The sequence below is a fragment of the Zonotrichia leucophrys genome, chromosome 3, assembly GCF_028769735.1.
Source record: "Zonotrichia leucophrys gambelii isolate GWCS_2022_RI chromosome 3, RI_Zleu_2.0, whole genome shotgun sequence".
Taxonomy (NCBI): domain Eukaryota; kingdom Metazoa; phylum Chordata; class Aves; order Passeriformes; family Passerellidae; genus Zonotrichia; species Zonotrichia leucophrys.
This window is the reverse complement of record NC_088172.1, coordinates 12,062,126-12,080,947: the sequence shown is the minus strand read 5'-3', so window position 1 is coordinate 12,080,947 and position 18,822 is coordinate 12,062,126. Positions and strand designations below refer to the sequence as shown.

Here is an 18,822-nt window from a genome sequence, read left to right as displayed (position 1 = left end):
GTTATGACTAACAGTAACTTCTGAAAGCAAGGATTCAGAGTTCCTCTTTTCTCCTCTGAACGCAGACTTGCTCCCAGTTGAACTATCACACATTACAAAAACCACAACCAGTTTGGGAACTTTGCAGCCTGCAGCTGGAGACAAGACTTGAAAGGTAATTATTAACTCAGAATAAAAAACTCAAGGCACCTCTAAAGTAGCTTCACAGTATCATTACTGATTTCACCTCTTGCATTTTCTGAATAAAAACAAAGCAAAAAAACCCCACCCCAACCAAAACCCTCAAATCTGCAACTTTAAGGAATTATTAGGTGACTACTCTTCTACATCCTTTTTTTTCTCAAAAGCATCTTACTAGGCTTGCAATAAAGCAACATAGTATCATTCAAAGAAGAGCTATAAAACAGAAGATTGAGGCGAAGTTCTAACCCAGGGTTTAAAGTCTGAGTAAGTGTCTATAGTAAAAACCACAGATTCTAGATAAAATCCATTTAGTATGTACTCAAACTCCCATCCAAAAACCCAAACAAACAAACACTGTAACCCAAACAAACAAAACTTCAGCTCAAGTGAGGACTTGAACTGGGGGTTTACTATAAATCAGGCAAAATGTTGTTCTTTGTTACAGCAAAAAACAGTAACACAATTATCTGTTTTCTCAGATACGGTACCAAGAAAAAATATGCTTCTTTAAAGAAAGAGATCACATTCCAGTTCCATTTCACATACTATTTACAAGCATCAGTAATAAAGCTTGGAAAAGTACGTGCAGGCGTCACAACTGTCAGATACAATAAACAGATAAGATAGTTGAGCTTCTTCTGATACGAGTATTGTTAATATTTAGACTGTTAAACAAGAAATTGCTACATGCATCCAAAAGTAAAATACAAATGGAATAAAATTTTATGAAATAAAATAAACCCTATTATTTCTCTGCAGACCTCAATGTGTATGTTAGTTACTTTTTCTTTAGACATAGAAGGCTTTGGTTAAAGTTCACAGTTCCTTCCTGGGACTCATCTGTAAAGTAAAATACAGCTAAGCCTAGCTAGGAAAAGACAGACTAAAATACCCATTTTCTTTCCCTGAGACACCACAAACACTCACCAAGAAGGGTCTAAAGAGTCTTAGACCTCCACGACATGCTTCAGGTGCTAACCCAGACCAATATAAATCTTACCCAGTAACGTATGCTTACTTGGTTTGCTCTTTCCAGAATGTCAGCCAGCTCGGACGCAAACCTCCAATCATTGCTTGTGACAAGTGTTACTGCCTCCCCAGAGCGCCTAAACGAGGAAGGAAACAACTGCTGATCCTCCAAACAACTCTGGCCAGGCTTTTACTACTGACCTAGGCAGTAATGAACTGCACCAGAGGCAATATTACTGAGCTGATACAATAAAAGTGGCTTGAGCATTAACCCTGCACATGTTTTTCATAAAAATCATTACAGCAATTCACCTAAAATGGAGCAAATGCACAACTAATTTAGATTTTAGATAATAAACATTGCATAATGGCAACATATTTAAGTATGAAGAGACACACATTCCTATCATGATTAAATGAGAAAAATCACACTTGTACTAGCCTGGGAAAGCAGCATCCAAAAGAACTACCACTAAACTACACCACCGTGATCGGCTGCGGATTTAGAAACTACAGGTGCTTCTTCGCAATGTGCGGTCTAGAAACTAAACAAATCAGCAGCTCATGAAGAGATAAACAAGGAAGTAACACTCCAGAATATCAATGCAAATTGTTTTTCTAATTCTTCCTCATATTTATACCAGCTTTCAAACACCCTTGATTCAATAACAGAAAAGCGTAAAACCTGCTTGCCTTCAATTTAACAGTGAATTCATTGAAAGACATAAAGCAGTGTGTTTCTAGAACATACTTTGATAGACTGAAGTCTGGACTCCCCCACCCCACATCACCTGCAGCCTCTAGAATTTGTCAAGAAAAACACCTCTGTTGTGCATAAAACATAACAAAACACTGATAACGCATGACTGTTTTCTGCTAAACACTTACCCTGCTCTTCCAGTACGACCTACTCTGTGAACATACTCTTCAATGTTGCGAGGGAAATCGAAGTTGAAAACGTGAGTAATGTCGTGCACATCGAGGCCACGGGATGCCAAGTCAGTAGCCACCAATATCCGAACTTTGCCTACAGTTAGTATGACAGGAAGTGAACAGGAGTTTATGGAACAAACAGAAAACATGTTGGTTTTCTAGCTTATAATGCACTTAATATTCTTAACACAAAGTAAAAATATGCTTGTTGAATGTCACACTGAGTTAGCGCCAAGAACAAACTGGTAAGTAAGCACCCAAAATGTCATTTTGCTACTATTTGCATGTCACCAGTAGAACAGCAGAGTGCAGGAAAAGTAAGAAATATGCCTGGTTGATAAAAAGAGTCTGTCCAAAGAACAAAAACTTCAACAACTATATTCTCAGCTGACACTCTTGTCACAGCACGAGTCTTTTATTAGCATGTGTTCAAGTAACTCTGAATTGTGTTCACACAACCCTACTAGCATCATCTGGAGCAGGACTGTTTCACTGAAAGCACCATCATCTGACATTTAAATTTACCTTTCTGTAGACATACAATGCCAATTTTTCCAGAAATGTCAAAAGTAAAATAAGCCTTACTTTAAATTATTAAACTCCCAGCCATTCAAAATTTTGTTGAAGAGCAATCTCTTTGTTTGCTGGGTCTTTTTTTGTCAAACAACTAAGGCTTTCTTTAAAATTTTCTATAAAATTCAGAGCTCTTTAATATTTTAACTTCTATAGTACTAGAGAGAATGACACTTAGAACAAGTTTTGAACAGAAAAAACATTAGAAGTCTGGCCTAAACAAACCAGTACTTCAGTACAAACTCACCTTTCTTGAAGTCATCCAAAGCCTGTTCTCGATCACATTGCTCCCTGTTGCCATGAAGTGACTGTACTGGAATTCCTTGGATACCAAAGTCACTTGCCAAGTCATCAGCCCTAGGGTGAAATAAAGCAATGGCTCTTAAAACAGAATAAAAAAAAGAAATAAAATAGTGCAGCAAATAGATTTAAATCAAAAGGACAGTAATGTGACAGCAAAAGCTAAATGTGTGCCTAAGGACAAAATGTTACCTAGGTCAGCTGATACTTAATATAAAACAGGAAAGAAAGTCTAATCCACATAGAAATGTTTAACTTTATTTATACTTTAGAGGAATACTAGATTATTTTTGTGTTGCTGACTCAAAAAGTTCAAGTATATACAATGACCACCCCCACACCAATCAGGTGTTGCACGCACCAGAGGTGTATGAAAGTAAACAGTATATCACATTGATGTATCCCCAAGAATCCAAACATCCCACTTGAGCTATGTGAAACTGAGACTTACCACCACCATTAATGATATAAAAAAAATACAAACTGCTAGTCAGTCTAAAGGAAGAAATAAAATAATACTAATAGCAGAATATTTTTGAGAAGAGCTATTACACTTGATAGTTCTTATGTGAACTAAGAAACTATTCAGTATTTCTGTTAGGAAAAAAAACCCAAACAGAGATGATACTGGGAAGTGATTACATACGTAAGCTTTTTGCCCACAAAAATGATGACCTTATCATTTGGCTTCATAGACTTAATGAAGCTATGCATGAAAGCTCTCTTTTCTTCCTCGGGGATAACAATAACTTTTTGTTGCACTGTGCTTACTGCCTGTCAAACAGCAAAAAGGGATGTTAAGTAGAAACAGATTACAATATTTTTTTCTGTTAATTACCATATTGCTATGTTATAAAAGTAGCAATATATGATACCATAAAAACCCCTATTTTAATATGTATCAGTTTGGAGTTCAAACAATGCATATTTCTTACTTCCTCATTGCTTTAGGAGAATAATAAAATTTACCTTTAAGCAATTTGCCAAACCATTTATTTGCAGAGATTTAACGGGTAGCGATTAGTGAGGTGAAAGAAATATATTAGTAGTGAAAAACACATTTAAGTTCTTTAATTTGCAAATATTTCGTGTTACTCCAGAGCAAGTTGGAACAATGGCAATCTTACTCAAAATTACAGGCTTTTAAAGATGCTGTAAATCTCTTTGAAATGATCAGTTCTAAATATTCCAATAACAGTTCATAAAAATATTTACTCCATTACCTCTGAAGGTTACCACAGAATACCTAAGGTATAACTAAGATAAAAAGCCTAGACATTCTCGTGGCATGGTATCATGACCTTGTGGCAAGAGTTGAAGATTCAATCAAGTAGATAAAGATTGTCTCTTCACAGGAACCCTTCCCCCCTACCAGATTTGTCAACTGGGAGAAGCTCCTGTAGAAAGACATTAATGCCCTAGAGAATAGAGCTACAAGAGCAGTTGATGTCTTTCAAATTCTAATCTTGACAAGAACTGCCCTTTGATAAAAGTGTAGTTCTGAACAGAACAGACAAAAAGCACACTTTGTCTCTATTTCTGCTGAAAAGTGTACTGGATACTAGGTTTCCTCATTCCTTGTCACTAAAAAAAAAATGGAACTGAAAAGGAAACTTTCCTAAGATCTTGGGCAAACTACTGTTCCTGTAAATTCTGCTGGTATTGAAGCCAAATACACACAGCTGCACAACAATGACAAATAAACAACTACATCCACACTTTCTGGACTTTAAAGACAGTTCTTACTCTAACACATACTTGCTGCTATAGACAAGTGTCCTCCAAGAATTTAGTACAAAGCTCCCACTCCATTTGAGAAAGATACAGGTAGGAAACACGAATTTAGATAAGGATTTGTATGCATTAGAAAGAAGATCTTCAGAAGGAAAGCCAAATAAAGAACAAGAACTTGCTGAACCAGAATTAAGGTTGCAAAACCAAGGGATCACACAAAAACATTTGGCATTGTGAAGTAGAACATTCAATATGATTGATACTTGTTCACCTGTTATGTCTTCTACTGAAGACATAAGACTTCCAGATGTTGTTACAGCAAAAATATTGGTTTCCACTTTTTAAATTTTTTCTGAACTTTTAAGGAAACTTTAAAATAAATAGCACGGAGCTGTTTCTTGAAAGCTCAGATTGATTACAAAATATACATGCTTTTACTTACATACAGTTAATTACAAGTAAAACATCTCCTGGCTTAAACATAAATTCTTCTACAAAAGGAAGGGGAAAAACCAAACAAGAACAGGACAACTTACTGCTAAGTCAAGAGTGCCAACATACACAATCATGGGATTTTTCAAGTAGGATTTTGCTAGGCGTCGGACACCATCAGGCCAAGTAGCACTGAACAGAAAGTGAACAGGAAAACACACACACATGAGAATAGCATGCCAAATCTTCTCCAATTCATTAATTTCATCATATTCTTCTTTTCTTTACTTTCTTATACACCAGTGAAACACATGCAGTAACAGTATTGACTTTAACTAATCTTAAATTAATAGTAAACAGCACTTGAGCTTAAAAGGTCATTTTATTGGTTAAAAGTACAGGCAACAATTGTGGAACCTTTCCAGTGAAGCCTTAGCTGAGGTTAGTTGTTGAACAATACCCAATAAGCAAGCTTCTAGTCTGCTTTCTTAAACAACAGCTTAAACGCAAAATACAGGAACCAAAATGATTGTTGAGATATTTGATTGTTAAGTTTCCAAAAGCTGCATAATTTCAAAATTAATCCAGGTACAGACTAGCACAGATACTGATCAGAAAGTCAGGATATACATTTGGTCCCAGAAGGAGAACTGTAAGTTGGCATTTTAAGTTGATATGGCAAATTCCAGCACTCTGAGGAAACCTTCCTTTTTTTGGGATAACTCAACTGTCTTTATATTTGATGTAAAAAAAGCAGAAAAGACAGTACAAACTGAAAAAAAAAATCTGTCAAATGACTCATCAGGACTGACTAGACCAAATTAGAAAGAAAACAAGTAAAAATTTAAATAACTGACACATTTGTTTTGAAATTGACTTGTTCAACAACCTTATGTTTGAGTCCTGAGCACAATCATGTTTAGATACCTTGTCATAACAGTTTGTCTGTCAGGACGCACATCTATTAGGATCTTCATTATCTGAGGTTCAAATCCCATATCCAGCATTCTGTCAGCCTCATCTAAAACCTGTTCAGAAACAAAGTTATTTATTCTGCCTAGTTCCTCAGATAAGGGTTTGTTTCAACAGGACAATACACAGAAAAAGATTTTAATGGTAACTGTTTTAATTGCAGAATCTTCTCCATAACTTACTGCAAAACCTGTTGAACTTGTATTTTACCTCTTCAATTTCCTTGACAATTTTTCATTCGCTATTATATTTGCAGGCAAAACAAGAAAATTCACAGTTCCTTTAAGAGCATTTGAAGTCAATAAAACAAAAAAACAACTGTTTGTTTTACTAATAATTAGGATGATGGCTAAAACTAAGCACAAACTAAAAAAAAACAAAACCAAAAAACCCATAACCAATCAAACCCAGAGGGGAGCAACCTGCTCAACACACATAAATGGTTTGCAATTTTAAGGGGAAATCTCATTTCTACCTCATAAGATATCTCATACAGGACCAAAATATCACTTGTCAATCTAGTTCCTCATTAAAAGTAGGAAAAAGCCAGAGCATACATTCTGACACACACTAGGACACTGCACAAGTCCCAGAGTACAAGCTTGTTTTGTCTGGTAAAAAAGGCCAGAATTGAACAAGAGAGCTGGAGGTCTGAGAACATCTCTTTGGAACTAAAATGCTTTCTAATATACAAGCACACTTGTGAATCTTTTCAGTTTCATACAAAGAAACAAGACTGACATCTGACACTCATTTATTTTCTTTGATTTATAGAAACTCTATTTGAAAAGTAAAGTTACATGGATTGTGTTTTTAAATATTGACAATTTCTAGACACTTAGGTGGAAATACAAGGCATTGATGATAATCTCTTTCTACTGTCCCAATTTTGCTGTTCCATTAGTCTCTGATATTTTATTATATTAAAGGGGTTTAGTACATTATTTATGTAAATCTCTGAAATAACCAAAAATTATCAACTGAGAGACAAGACAAGAATTCTATTTCTTGGTTTACTTCTCTTTATTTTTAGGGGGCTCATGGAGGTGTCATTGACTAATGACTTCTAATAGAACAGCAAGGCTGAAACATCACTAACTTTACGTAGAGTTGGCTGCTATGCCTTTTTCAGCAGTAGAAGTTTTCTTTGCTATTAAGGTCACTTGCTGCAGAGGGAAAAGGAAGCATCTGTGCCTAACTGATGGATCAGGTAGCTGAAATTTACTTTTCTTGTTTCTGATAGCTGCTTCATTAAGAAGGCTGTAATATATATCAGGTAGCTATTAGTACCAATTTTCTCCAATGTGTCACAACCCCATCCTGGTTTACAATCTAAATGCCCTTCAATGCACATAATCTTAGGTTTCTTGTTATCTTTAAATATACATGTATTTATTTGTTTGTCAATATTGCTCATTTCAGTTCTATTTCTTGGCAAAAAATTCTTACAAGTCAGTTCTTCCTTTGAAAATTATTTCATTTCTTCTTTCCTTTCTTTTAAATCAGTTATTGGTTAGTTTAACACCATTTTTTTGTATTGAAGAATAAAAGCACTGTTGCAATCTACCTTTTACAGCCTCCTTCATGATTTATATATATATTTTTAATTACACTTTGTTCTAAATGTTTCCCAATTATTCATGCACAATTCCAATTTCCTTCCTTCTCCTTTATCAGCATGAAGTCCAAAGAATTAAGATTACTTCATCAGACTGCTGATGAATGAATACTGATTTCCACTGAACACAGGCAAAAAAAGCATATTTTCATATGACATGTATTTTGAACAATCAAAAGGCTGTTTATGACAGAATCTACAACATTACTTCTGAAAAACAGCAGTCTATCTTGAATAAATGGCTTCCTAAAAATCTGAATCAAGACTTGATCAACTTGATGGTTCTGTCAGGCAAGAAGAGAAATTCTAACCTCAACTTCACCTTGGGTCCAGTACCTAATTAGACATAATTACCAGAGCTTGGTTTTTTGTTGTTGTTTTCCTTTACTGAGGGGTGGTACGTTTAGTTGGGTTTTAACAATTGTATCCCAGAATCTGACCTTGGAAGTCCTTTGGGAATTATTCTATCATATTAGCAAGTAACACTCCGCTTACTTTGGGAACCTTCCTAAGACTCAGTAACATCTTTAAATGAAAACTGTAAATGAAGCTCTTTAATGAAGAGTGTTCTTCATCCAAGATGGAAATGTGAAATCTATTATCACTCTTTTTTCCTAAAGCAAGGCCACAAGATTAAATTATTTGTTGGCTGAAAACTGACAATGAAGCTCTGGAAATAGAAAGCATCATATATATTGAAAAGCACAAGAAACAGGGATAAATATACAGCAAGATTACACAAAGATAGAATTTTCAATGTCCAATTTCAATGTCCATGAGGCTATGGTAGCACAGAATTCCCTTAAAGTCTGAGGCATGAGACTTAACCATATCACAATATATGGTTCTTGCATTGGTTCTTCTGAAAACATTTAACTGCTAGTGTAGCAACAAAATTGTCTCTCCTCCTGCTTCACACCATCATATTTTTCAATTTGAGAGTTAATTCTTTTTAGCAATGTCATACTTCAGTATATGCTGCACATACTGGAACATGCTTTTGGTTCAATACGCATGGAGCCAGTGTGTGCCTGTGGTATGACTATACTCCACCTTGGCAGAAAGATGATCTATGTTCCTATAGTTCTCAGAATGCAGGTTTTCAGGCCCTGTTTTCCTCCTGCTCAGCAATTACATGTGAATCTTCTACAGAATGCTACTCTCCTGTAATAAACTTTTTTCCCAAATGGCCAAATTTATAATGATGTTATACCACCACTGGCTTTGCCAGTAAGCTCACAACTATCACTTAGAATTGGAGCTAACTTGTTACAACATGGAGAGACTTTAACTCTCACAGGATAGTGGGGTGGACAGAGAGCATGGCCAAATTGTCAAACTAGGCAACAATTCGCAGACAAGTTAGAAATAAATTGAATATATAGAAGCATTTTACAAACAGCAATGGTCTTACCTGTTCAGCACAGGAAAAGGCAAAAATGAAATGAAGACGTAAGGATTATAATAACATTTATAAGGCTGTTTTCCCACTGAGATCAAAACAAAGTCAGCCCCCCAACATTGAAATATCTGTGTCTGACTCTGCTACCACACAAGTTCTAAAAAAAAAATTGAGACACTGGTAACCTTTAAAAAGAAAGGGAAAAGACAACTTCAGAAAGGCATTTCATCCATTAGTAACTAATCCTGACAAAATGAATTTTAGAATGCCATTACTGAAAAAACAATTTAGTATCTTAAAAATGCTTGCTGTGCTAGAAGCCTATTTTTCCTAGGGAATATTTCACATCTGCAATGCAATTATAATAAGTATGAATCATCCCTGCAACACAATTTCAGTGTTAAGCTGTATTGTAATTAATACTTTGGAAGTTTAAAGAAAACTCCATTAAATCTTAAATTGAAACTGAGTCAACCATTTCCCAGCTGGTGCATTACTCATTGCATATCAGTTACTTGCCAAATATGTTATGCTCTTCAAATTTATGAAGTTGTTCATCTGAAGATCATTCAGCCTGCCAGGAGTAGCAATAACAATATCCACACCTTTGGTAACCATGTCTATCTGTCCTTTTCGGTCCCCACCACCATAGACGCAAATACTGTAAAATAAAAGTTTTACAGACATAGTGTATTGAATTTCAGCTAAAGTCAATCCTTTTCAAGTAAATGTCACCATGTTGCTTTAAAAGTGTCACCTGGGATTAACAAGTGTGATTGACAGTATTACAGTAATTAATAAAATTAACACTGAATGACATTCCCTCAACAGTTCAGCAATAGTTTTCTGCTGAAACTGCAGTGAAAAAAATCATGAAAGGGAAATAGCTCATATGTTTTGGGTTGTTCTGAAAATATTTACACAAAAAATAGATGAACATATGAAAGGATGCACGATTTTCCTAACAGTACCATCAAAAGTGATATGTTTTGCAGTTGGGGTGACTGTAAGACTTATTCTTACAGTCAGAGCGCTACACAAAGTTAACAGAGACCCCTAAAAGCAAGTTTCAGAGTACAGTAATGTCTATTTAATTGCTTAAATGAAGATCTACGCTTAGCAGGTTGGTGGATGAAACCCAACTGCGGAAGGAGCTGATACACTCAGGAGAATTAGGCTTTTACCAGAAGAACAACAAAGGCTAGAGAAATGGGCTGATGAAAATACCATAAAGTTTAACAACAACAACAAAAAAAGAGATGGAATATACCCCATGACTCAGGGCCAAACAAAACATTACAAAAAGATTTGTGTGGGCTAGAACCTGAACATTATTCAGCAAAGTAATCTCTTAGAAAAGAAAGCCACGCGTGTTCTATGGAGAAGGTAGCAATAGGAAGTGTAAAAACAATATTGGTCCATTAGAGGATGAGGATGGTCACCTCACAAGCAGGGACAAAGACAAGGCAGAGCTGTTTAACATGTTCTTTGCCACTGTCTTCAACACATATGATGTACCAAGGGGATTCCAGTGCCCTGAGCTGGAAAACCACAATGTGAGAATGATCCACTCCCAGCTGAGCTGCAAATTATGCAGGATCTGCTGCTCCAGCTGGATTTCTACAGATCTATGGGGCATGATGGGATTTGTACAAAAATTCTCAAAGAGCTGGCTTATGTCATTGCAGTCTCTCTCAATGATTTTTGAGCGGTCTTCGGAATCCAGAAAGGTCCCTGATGAAGTTATGAAGATTATTCTGGGAGGTATTGACAAACACCTGTAAGACAATGTAGTCACTGCCCACAGCCAGCACAGCTCTGTGAGGGCAAAGTCCTGCTTGTCAAGCCTGACTTCCTTTGATGACAATGTAACCCACCAAGATGATTGGTAAAGCCAGTTGATGTAACCTGTTTAGATTTCAGTAAAGCTTTCAATACTATTTCTCACAGTTTCCTTCTGAACAAAATGTCAAGCACACAGCTGGATGAAGACACTATGGGATGGGTCAGCAACTGCCTCACAGGTCAGGCCTAAAGGGTTACAAAGAATGGGGTGACATTAAACTGGTGACCTGTCACTAGAAGGGCCCCATCCTTGGCCCTCATAACATCTTCATAAATGACTTGGAGGCAGGAATGGAAGAGGTAGCAAGCAAGTTCACAGACAATACAAAACTGGGAGGAGCAGCTGGCTCCCTCCAGGGCAGGGAGGCCCTGCAGAGGGACCTTGACAAATCAGAGGGCTGGGCAACCACCAACCACATGAAGTTCAATAAGGGAAAGTGCTGAATTCCACACCTGGGATGGGCAACCCTGGATGTACAGACAGACTGGGAAATGGGATATTGGAAAGCAGTGCCAGGGAAAGGGACTTGGTCAATGGCAAGTTGAACATGAGTCAGCAGTGCCCTGGCAGCCAGGAGAGCCAACCCTGTCCTGGGGGCATCAGGCACAGCAGCACCAGCTGGGCAAGGGAGGGGATTGTCCTGCCCTGCTCTGCACTGGGGCAGCCTCACCTCCAGTGCTGGGGGCAGTTCTGGGCACCACAATGTAAGAAAGACATTAAACTATTAGAGAGTGTCCAAGGAGGGCAACAAAGATGGGGAAGGACCTTGAGGGGAAGCTGTGTGAGGAGCAGCTGAGGGCACTGGGTCTGTTCAGCCTGGAGGAGACTGAGGGGAGACCTCACTGCAGTTACAGCTTCCTTGGGAGGGGACAAGAAAGGGCAGGCCCTGATCTCTGCTCTGTGGTGACAGTGACAGGAGCCAAGGGAATGGCCTGAAGCTGTGTCAGGGGAGTTTTAGGTTGGATATCAGGAAAAGGTTCTTCACCCAGAGGGTGGTTGGGCCCTGGAACAGGCTCCCAAAGGAAGTGATCACAGCACCAAGCCTGATCAAGAGTTCAAGTGTTTGGACAACGCTCTCAGGCACATGGTGTGACTCTTGGGGATGTCCTGTGTAGGGTTAAGAGCCAGATTTGATGATCCTTGTCCCTTTCAACTCAGCATATTCTGTGCGTGATTCTTCTCAGCTGTCAACTCAGAAGGAAAAGAAGCAGAAAAGCTTCATAAACTTTGACCATGAGATTAGTCAAAACATAAATTCTGAAAACTGGGAAAATATAAACCCTGCATTTACTACTATCTTCTCTCCTCTTAAATGCAATTATTGGAGTAGGTATTGGTAGGAGAAAAAAAGATACTACTTAACAAGCCAGTGAAAAGCAAGACTACCTTTTAATTCCTTTGTATGCATACTTTGAACACTCTGCCTCTACTTGAAGTGCCAGTTCTCTAGTGGGAGCAAGAACCAACATTCCAGGCCCCCCACGCTGATCTTTGGATCTGCAATAAAGCATATTTAGAATGTTGGTATACAAGGATGGGCAAAGTCCATCATGCTTGACACTGAACATTTTTATATTGTTCTAAACTTCTCCTGTACACTGCTGCTAATGGAATGCTAATTTGTCTATGGTGACAAATTTGGTGCTTATTCCATGAGATTTATATATAATTTTTTTTCAATACATGATTTTTATCTTCATTACTAGAAAAATCATCTCAGGAGTTGGGTGCAGGAGGAAGTAAGTGCAGGGGGAAGTATTCACAGCTAAACAAATCCAACCTGTGAGCAGTCCTTACATTGGCTGTGAAGTCAAGTGAATGAATCCAGGCATTAAGTATGCTAATGTCTTCCCAGTACCGGTCTGCGCTATCCCAATAAGATCAATTCCTTGCAGTATAATTGGCCAAGCCTGGGACTAACATAAAACAACAAATACTTAAATGCAGTCTTCATTTTTCTCTTAAGGTTCAGTTAAAGAGTCATCAAAATTGAAGACCTACCTGAATTGGTGTAGGCTTCTGAAAACCAACTTTTCTTATATTGGCCATAATATCAGGATAATGCTCAAATACATCTTCAAATTTACAAACAGGATTGGGAATGCAGCGCTTTTCATCTTCTTTCAAGTCATCACAAGTTATATTATTATTTTCTTTCCTATATAAAGTAGTGCAATTGTTTTAAAGTCTCATTATCTGAAAAATTGGAGCTAACATAAAGGACTGTGTATCTTAATTTTTTTAAACTCCTTGAACAAGAAAAAACAAGTTCAGGCTCTTGAATGGGACTGAATTAGTCTTCTACCTTTCTTAAAAGATTTTCTATAGGAAAACTTCTCCCAAAGGTATCAATAACCATTTTTTCTTAAGAACAACTGATTTGAAGTTATATATGGTTATTAACATGAACTGCACTCCTATCAGGCTACAATTATACCTGATTACAAATTAAGTAGGTATGACAAATTTTTAAACCCAAAGACAACCCAGAATTCAGATGAATTGCTTCAACTCAACAGTCAAAATTCTATATTCTGACAAAAATCTCCCCCAACTGTTTTCAGGGCAGCTGCCTGGATACTCTAGAGAATACCAACTTAACAATTTTGGAAAAAGAACATGACCAGTAAGGCTCAAAAAAAAAAAAAAGCTGGAACAACAAGCCCCTAAAAGCAGGCAAAACCCAAATCACAACTCATATAAAAGACTATATTAAAAACTGCTTTTCCAAGGCTTCCTCCAATTTAGAGCTATTAATATGTTGTCCTAGTTTCAGCCAAGGGCAAAGACAATTTTCTCCCACTGGCGATGAGGGGAGATTGAAGCCATGCGGGCATGGCTACATTGTTACTCTGTATCACCCAAATCATCACTGGGGGTGAAGGGGATTTTCACTTTCCCGGAGAAAGGGGGTGTGGTTTCCTGTGGAAGAAAAAGGAACAAAATGACCATGGAGTGTCATTGCCTTCTCCCAGGAGAGCAAATGGTGATTGGAGAGGTGAGGTGGTGTGGAAGGTCTGACCAGCAGGCTTGGCATCATCGTTTTTTGTTATCTCATGCTTGAGGAAAAAAACGTGGGCACGGACTTCCATGAGCATTTTTGCATGCAATCACCTTTTATACAACGTTTTTATTAGTGCTCTTGCTGTTTTTCTTATCTCATTGATGTTTTCCAGTAAATTCTTATTTCAATCTATAATCTCTGCCTTTTTGTCCCTCTCTTACCAAAGGGAGTGAGGGAAGGGAGTGGTTGCTTAGAGCCTAATTTCCATCTGGTTTTAAACCATGACATCTGCATAAGCATACTGATTTCAGTCCTGTACTCCTCTGAAGATTCCATTCAGTAAAAACCTTTTCTTCAAGTAGGGTGTAAACTAGGAAAAGAATGAGCAATTCAATTTTCCCTCATGTTTATAGAATTATTTATTTTGGTTGTGTCTTTTTTTTCTTTAAAGCAAATGGATTAGATGAAGTAGGAAAAAAATTCCTTTATCAGACAAGTTCTATTCCTCAATACAATTTTTTAACCTACAAGAACAATGTTCTGTAATTTTCACTAGCTCTAACAACAACACATCCATATACTTTAAGGGAAAAGGTGAAAGCATCTGGAAACAATTCCATGCTTTGCTCACTGTGGTAAAGTTTCTCTGGCATGCAAAAAAAACCAGACATCTTGCAAAAAGAAAAGTAATAAAAAGCTAACACTTCAATAATGTTCACTGACTTCATCAGAACTACTAAAGAGGGCTGTAACTATTACCAGGGCCTGAACCAAACCACTTGAAACAGATGATGTGTTTTCCTTGCAAGGTACTGATATACGTTGCTGGATCAAAATAAACAGATGTAGTTAACTGAAGCATGTACTCACCAGGATGTGCTTGTAAAAACAAGACAGATAAAAAAGGAAGACAACAGTAACAAAAGTTGGAATTTGGTTTGAAGATAGTTTTGACTAAAAAAATGCAGGGGAAAAATTGCAGCCAAAAGGTATTCAACCTGTGAACAATTCTATTTGGAAGGACCTAGAAAATGTGAACATACTGTCTTGTGAAAGGCAAAGAAACAGCCAAAAAAGTCAGCAAACCATTATGAAATTTTTCTTTCTGAAATTCAACTAAATCAAACATTTTTAGAGAAGTAGAAAATCCATGAGGTTATTTTTCCAGACAACTAATAATCTCATCTGCCAGTTGTTTCATTCCCAAGACAGAGTTCTTGAAAAGATCAAATTGCTACAAGACCCCAGAATTAGAGTCTCTGTCTCAGTATTTCATCTCCCACCTTCTAGTCTCTCTAGTTTAATAGTGATTTTTGCCAAGCAGGTGATTCCCTAAAGAAATGATCTTACCGCCACAGTTCCACTTCTTCTTGTGACATAGAGGCAGTCCTGGCTGATTCTTTGTAGAAGTTTTTCTCAATTGGAGGCAAGCCTTAAACAACCAGAAAAATCCCACTCAAATCAGCAAGAAATAATACAGAGTCAATGTAAGTCTGCTAAAGCTTAAGATGGAAAGCCCAGGACCCAGAAAGTGCCTTGAGCCAGAAGACTAGCTGGAAGTGATGGAAAACCATTGCTCATGTAAAAAGATGAGGGCTGAGACAAACACTTCAATATCTGCAAAAAACCCACTCCCCCACTTTTAAAGTTCTGAAGTAATATCTACATACAGTAGTATATTTAACAACTCCTAGTTTGTTTTTTTATTTTTTGGTGGCCACATAAAAAACAACACCATTTTCAAAGGGTGACATTCAAAATACCACAAGAGTAGCAGGTTTAAGTCTTGGCACAGTAATCAGCATCCTCCATGACCATGTTGAGAAATGCTAACATGGCCAGGTCACTGCAAATACGTCACTAAGCTGGGCTCTGAAACATTCAGTCATCTCAAAGCAAGTATCAGAAAAGTTTAAGCACTCCAACAGATTTGTCACATAAAGACAAGTATAATACAATCAAAATTGTAAAACTAACCTGCCCACTTCATAGATTCATATTTGGCCCTGTTTTCTCGAAGAGAGGCCCAGTTAATTACTGGTTTCTTTGGGTTATTTTCAGGCTTGATAATGTCCAAGGTTTTTCCTGCAGAGTTAGTAACAAAATGCTGCTGTTTGATGGAACAAACATGGGGAGAAATCTCCTCTCAAAACAAACATGTTTTCTACTGCACGCCTCATATATTTTAAATATACATGAAACATCTATATAAGTGGAAAATTATTTCCCAGATCTCTGCCCTGAAACATTGCTAAAATGTATACAAATGCAGTTTTGATAAAAAAAGGGAAACATTTCAACATCCTTAGCTACTTAAAGGAAGTAATGACATGCTTCTCCAGCCATAAACTAGGTTTGTTGTGCTGCAAGGTTTGGAAAAACTTGTGAAACCAGTAGATGATATGCAGAGACAAAGCTTTAACAGCTAAAAGAGCAAAGCCTAAAGCATCCAACAACACCACAATAAAGTCTAAGTCTAGTTATATTCTATACTTCTCTTTTGATGAGATTAACACATCCTAAGTAAGTGCAGTTTAACCTGAAGATATAAATAGCAACACAGTTGTGTGGAAAATTAGTGGAAAGGCAGGAAACATAAGGATAACACTGTCACAAATCCAAAGGTAGCTTTAAATATTTCTAGTCTCTTGAAACATACTCATCCACCTTCTGGGACACTTCTAAAAAGGAAACACACAACTACTCCAGTCCTTATTCTAATACTGGAACATAATTCCTGGATCCCTTCCTCCTCATCAGAGCATCAGATCAACAGTTGTGGATGGTGTTTGCCTGTGCAAAAAACTGTTGGGAGCACATACAAGACATACCAATAATATAGGCAGCATCCAAACATACAAAAATGATTTCTATATCCATGTAACACAGCTACCACAGGAAAGCCTAGTAAAGCCAGGCATGAAGTGCAACACCAAATCTTGAGACACTAACATCCCTTGAAAGTAGTAGGAAGTCAGCATGATCAGCAGGCCGTGCTATGATCAGCACTATATAGACTGTCTTTACAAAGGTTTACTGAATTGTAATGCTCCACAGATACCAGATTAAAACTTGCACTAGAGCCAATACTGTTGTTTTGGAGGAATCAAACTGATAAAGCAAGAACCAAGGTGGTATAACATTCTGCATCCATAAAATTGTTGAAAACACACAAGAACTGGTTTTCATGGAATCGTGGCAGTTTGGTGGGAGGAGGAAACTGTCCATAGTTGAAAAAAAGGAGGATATCTTGGTATTTCTGTTTTAAGAAGGTGCCATTGCCCAAGAACAAGGTTTAAGAGGCTTAAGTTAACTTACTTGGCAAAATACTAACAATATAAAAAGACTCCAGCAAACTACCAAATATATGGAATACAATCAATAATATTTTTTCCCCCAACCTCACATTTCTTACCTTTCTCTGTCCCACCTCTAACATAGTTTTGTCCAGAACTTGTAATAAGATTGTCAATCAACATCTTGGCTTTGTTTTGCACATCAATGCTGCCAAAAATCTTTACTTCAGATTCATAGGTTCCTCTTGTAACCTATGTTCAAAAACATCACTGAATTTTTTTTTCCATACTGCAAAGACAAACATTATACAAGAACACATACTGAAAACAATTTTTGGTCTTTTTTCCCTGAAGTTTAACTTGTTCTATGAAAAGATAGATTTATTTCCTTCTAAAAGAGAAGGAAATAAATGCAAACTTAAGGAAAAAAATCAGTAACTTTTTTGTATTTTCACATAACATCCAAATTGCACCCTCAATTCCACTTTCTTTACACCAACTCTAAAACAGTGGCATTATTACAGCTATTGTAACACCCTTAAACTTCCTTCAAATGGTTTACACAGAAACAAAACCAAGTATGTCCCCAAAAAGCCCATTCCTTGACAACATACAGCACATGGTACCTTTATCCTGGAACCTGAAGAATCCTCAAGTTCTTTAATTTTAGTTCCACCCCTACCTGTTATAAAGATACACAGCAGGTATTACAGAGATTTAGGACAAACTGCCCAAACCTAGACATTAATGGTATGTATTTTATTTGTGACCAAACCCTGAGACTTTCATATGAGGGCGTGTACCTACAAATAAAAGCACTTTTGACATCAAACCGTTGGAGACTGTAGGTAACTCTTCTGTCAATTAAACAAATGCAAGGTTTGTATGTAGGGGAATGCCCTTCAGTAGAAGAGATGGAGGAGTAAAACTAGATCCAGAGACTGTCACCCTTCCTCCATGTGACTAGAGGGGCTTCAGAACACTTGCACACTGCTGGCCTTGAGAAACAGACATCAACTGAAACACTTTAGGGTGGACAAGTTTCCCTGGCGAGTGACAGACACTGCAAGAGCAGCCCGCCGTGCCCAGGTGGATGGAGAGAGCCGCACTGCGAGGGCCCCTCCGCGGCCAGGCCGACGGAAGGCAGGGACGCACTCCCTCAGGGCACGGGGGGGGACCGGCTCCTCCCCACCCGCTTACCCAGGGGTCAAGCACCCGGCCCAGGGGTGCACCGACATTACCTATGAGAGCCCCGACCAGGGCGCTATCCAGGAGGAAGCAGAGCGGCGCCGCAGAGTCCCGAGCCTGGCCGGCCGCAGCTCGGGGCGGCCGCTGCCGCGCCGCCCGCCTCGGGCCGCCGGAGCCTTCAGCGCCTCGCGGCTCCCACCCTTCCCCTCCGGCATTCCCCGTGCCCTTCCCCCATCGCCCGCCGCCCTCCCCGGAGCCGCGGCCCCACGAAGGGGTGCTGGGCGACCAGCACAGCGCCCCGGCAGCAGCGACGGCCCGCGGCCAGTCCGGCGCGCCCAGCTCCTCATCGCTGCTCGCGTCCCAGTCCGACAT

General features: G+C 38.3%; 1 protein-coding gene across 1 annotated transcript in view; it reads right to left on the bottom strand.

Annotated features, from left to right (window-relative positions):
• Positions 1 to 18,822, bottom strand: part of DDX43 (DEAD-box helicase 43) — a 21,742-nt gene extending 2,920 nt beyond the window's left edge. Inside the window, exons 1-15 of the mRNA XM_064707398.1 lie at positions 18,504 to 18,822; positions 17,889 to 17,944; positions 17,382 to 17,514; positions 15,944 to 16,051; positions 15,317 to 15,398; positions 12,964 to 13,120; positions 12,760 to 12,878; positions 12,349 to 12,459; positions 9,636 to 9,777; positions 6,052 to 6,152; positions 5,229 to 5,316; positions 3,605 to 3,732; positions 2,906 to 3,015; positions 2,041 to 2,179; positions 1,202 to 1,289 (exon numbers count right to left, since the gene is read on the bottom strand). Of these exons, the coding sequence (XP_064563468.1) occupies positions 1,202 to 1,289; positions 2,041 to 2,179; positions 2,906 to 3,015; positions 3,605 to 3,732; positions 5,229 to 5,316; positions 6,052 to 6,152; positions 9,636 to 9,777; positions 12,349 to 12,459; positions 12,760 to 12,878; positions 12,964 to 13,120; positions 15,317 to 15,398; positions 15,944 to 16,051; positions 17,382 to 17,514; positions 17,889 to 17,944; positions 18,504 to 18,822 (1,881 nt within the window). The remainder of the gene's footprint in view (positions 1 to 1,201; positions 1,290 to 2,040; positions 2,180 to 2,905; positions 3,016 to 3,604; positions 3,733 to 5,228; positions 5,317 to 6,051; positions 6,153 to 9,635; positions 9,778 to 12,348; positions 12,460 to 12,759; positions 12,879 to 12,963; positions 13,121 to 15,316; positions 15,399 to 15,943; positions 16,052 to 17,381; positions 17,515 to 17,888; positions 17,945 to 18,503) is intronic.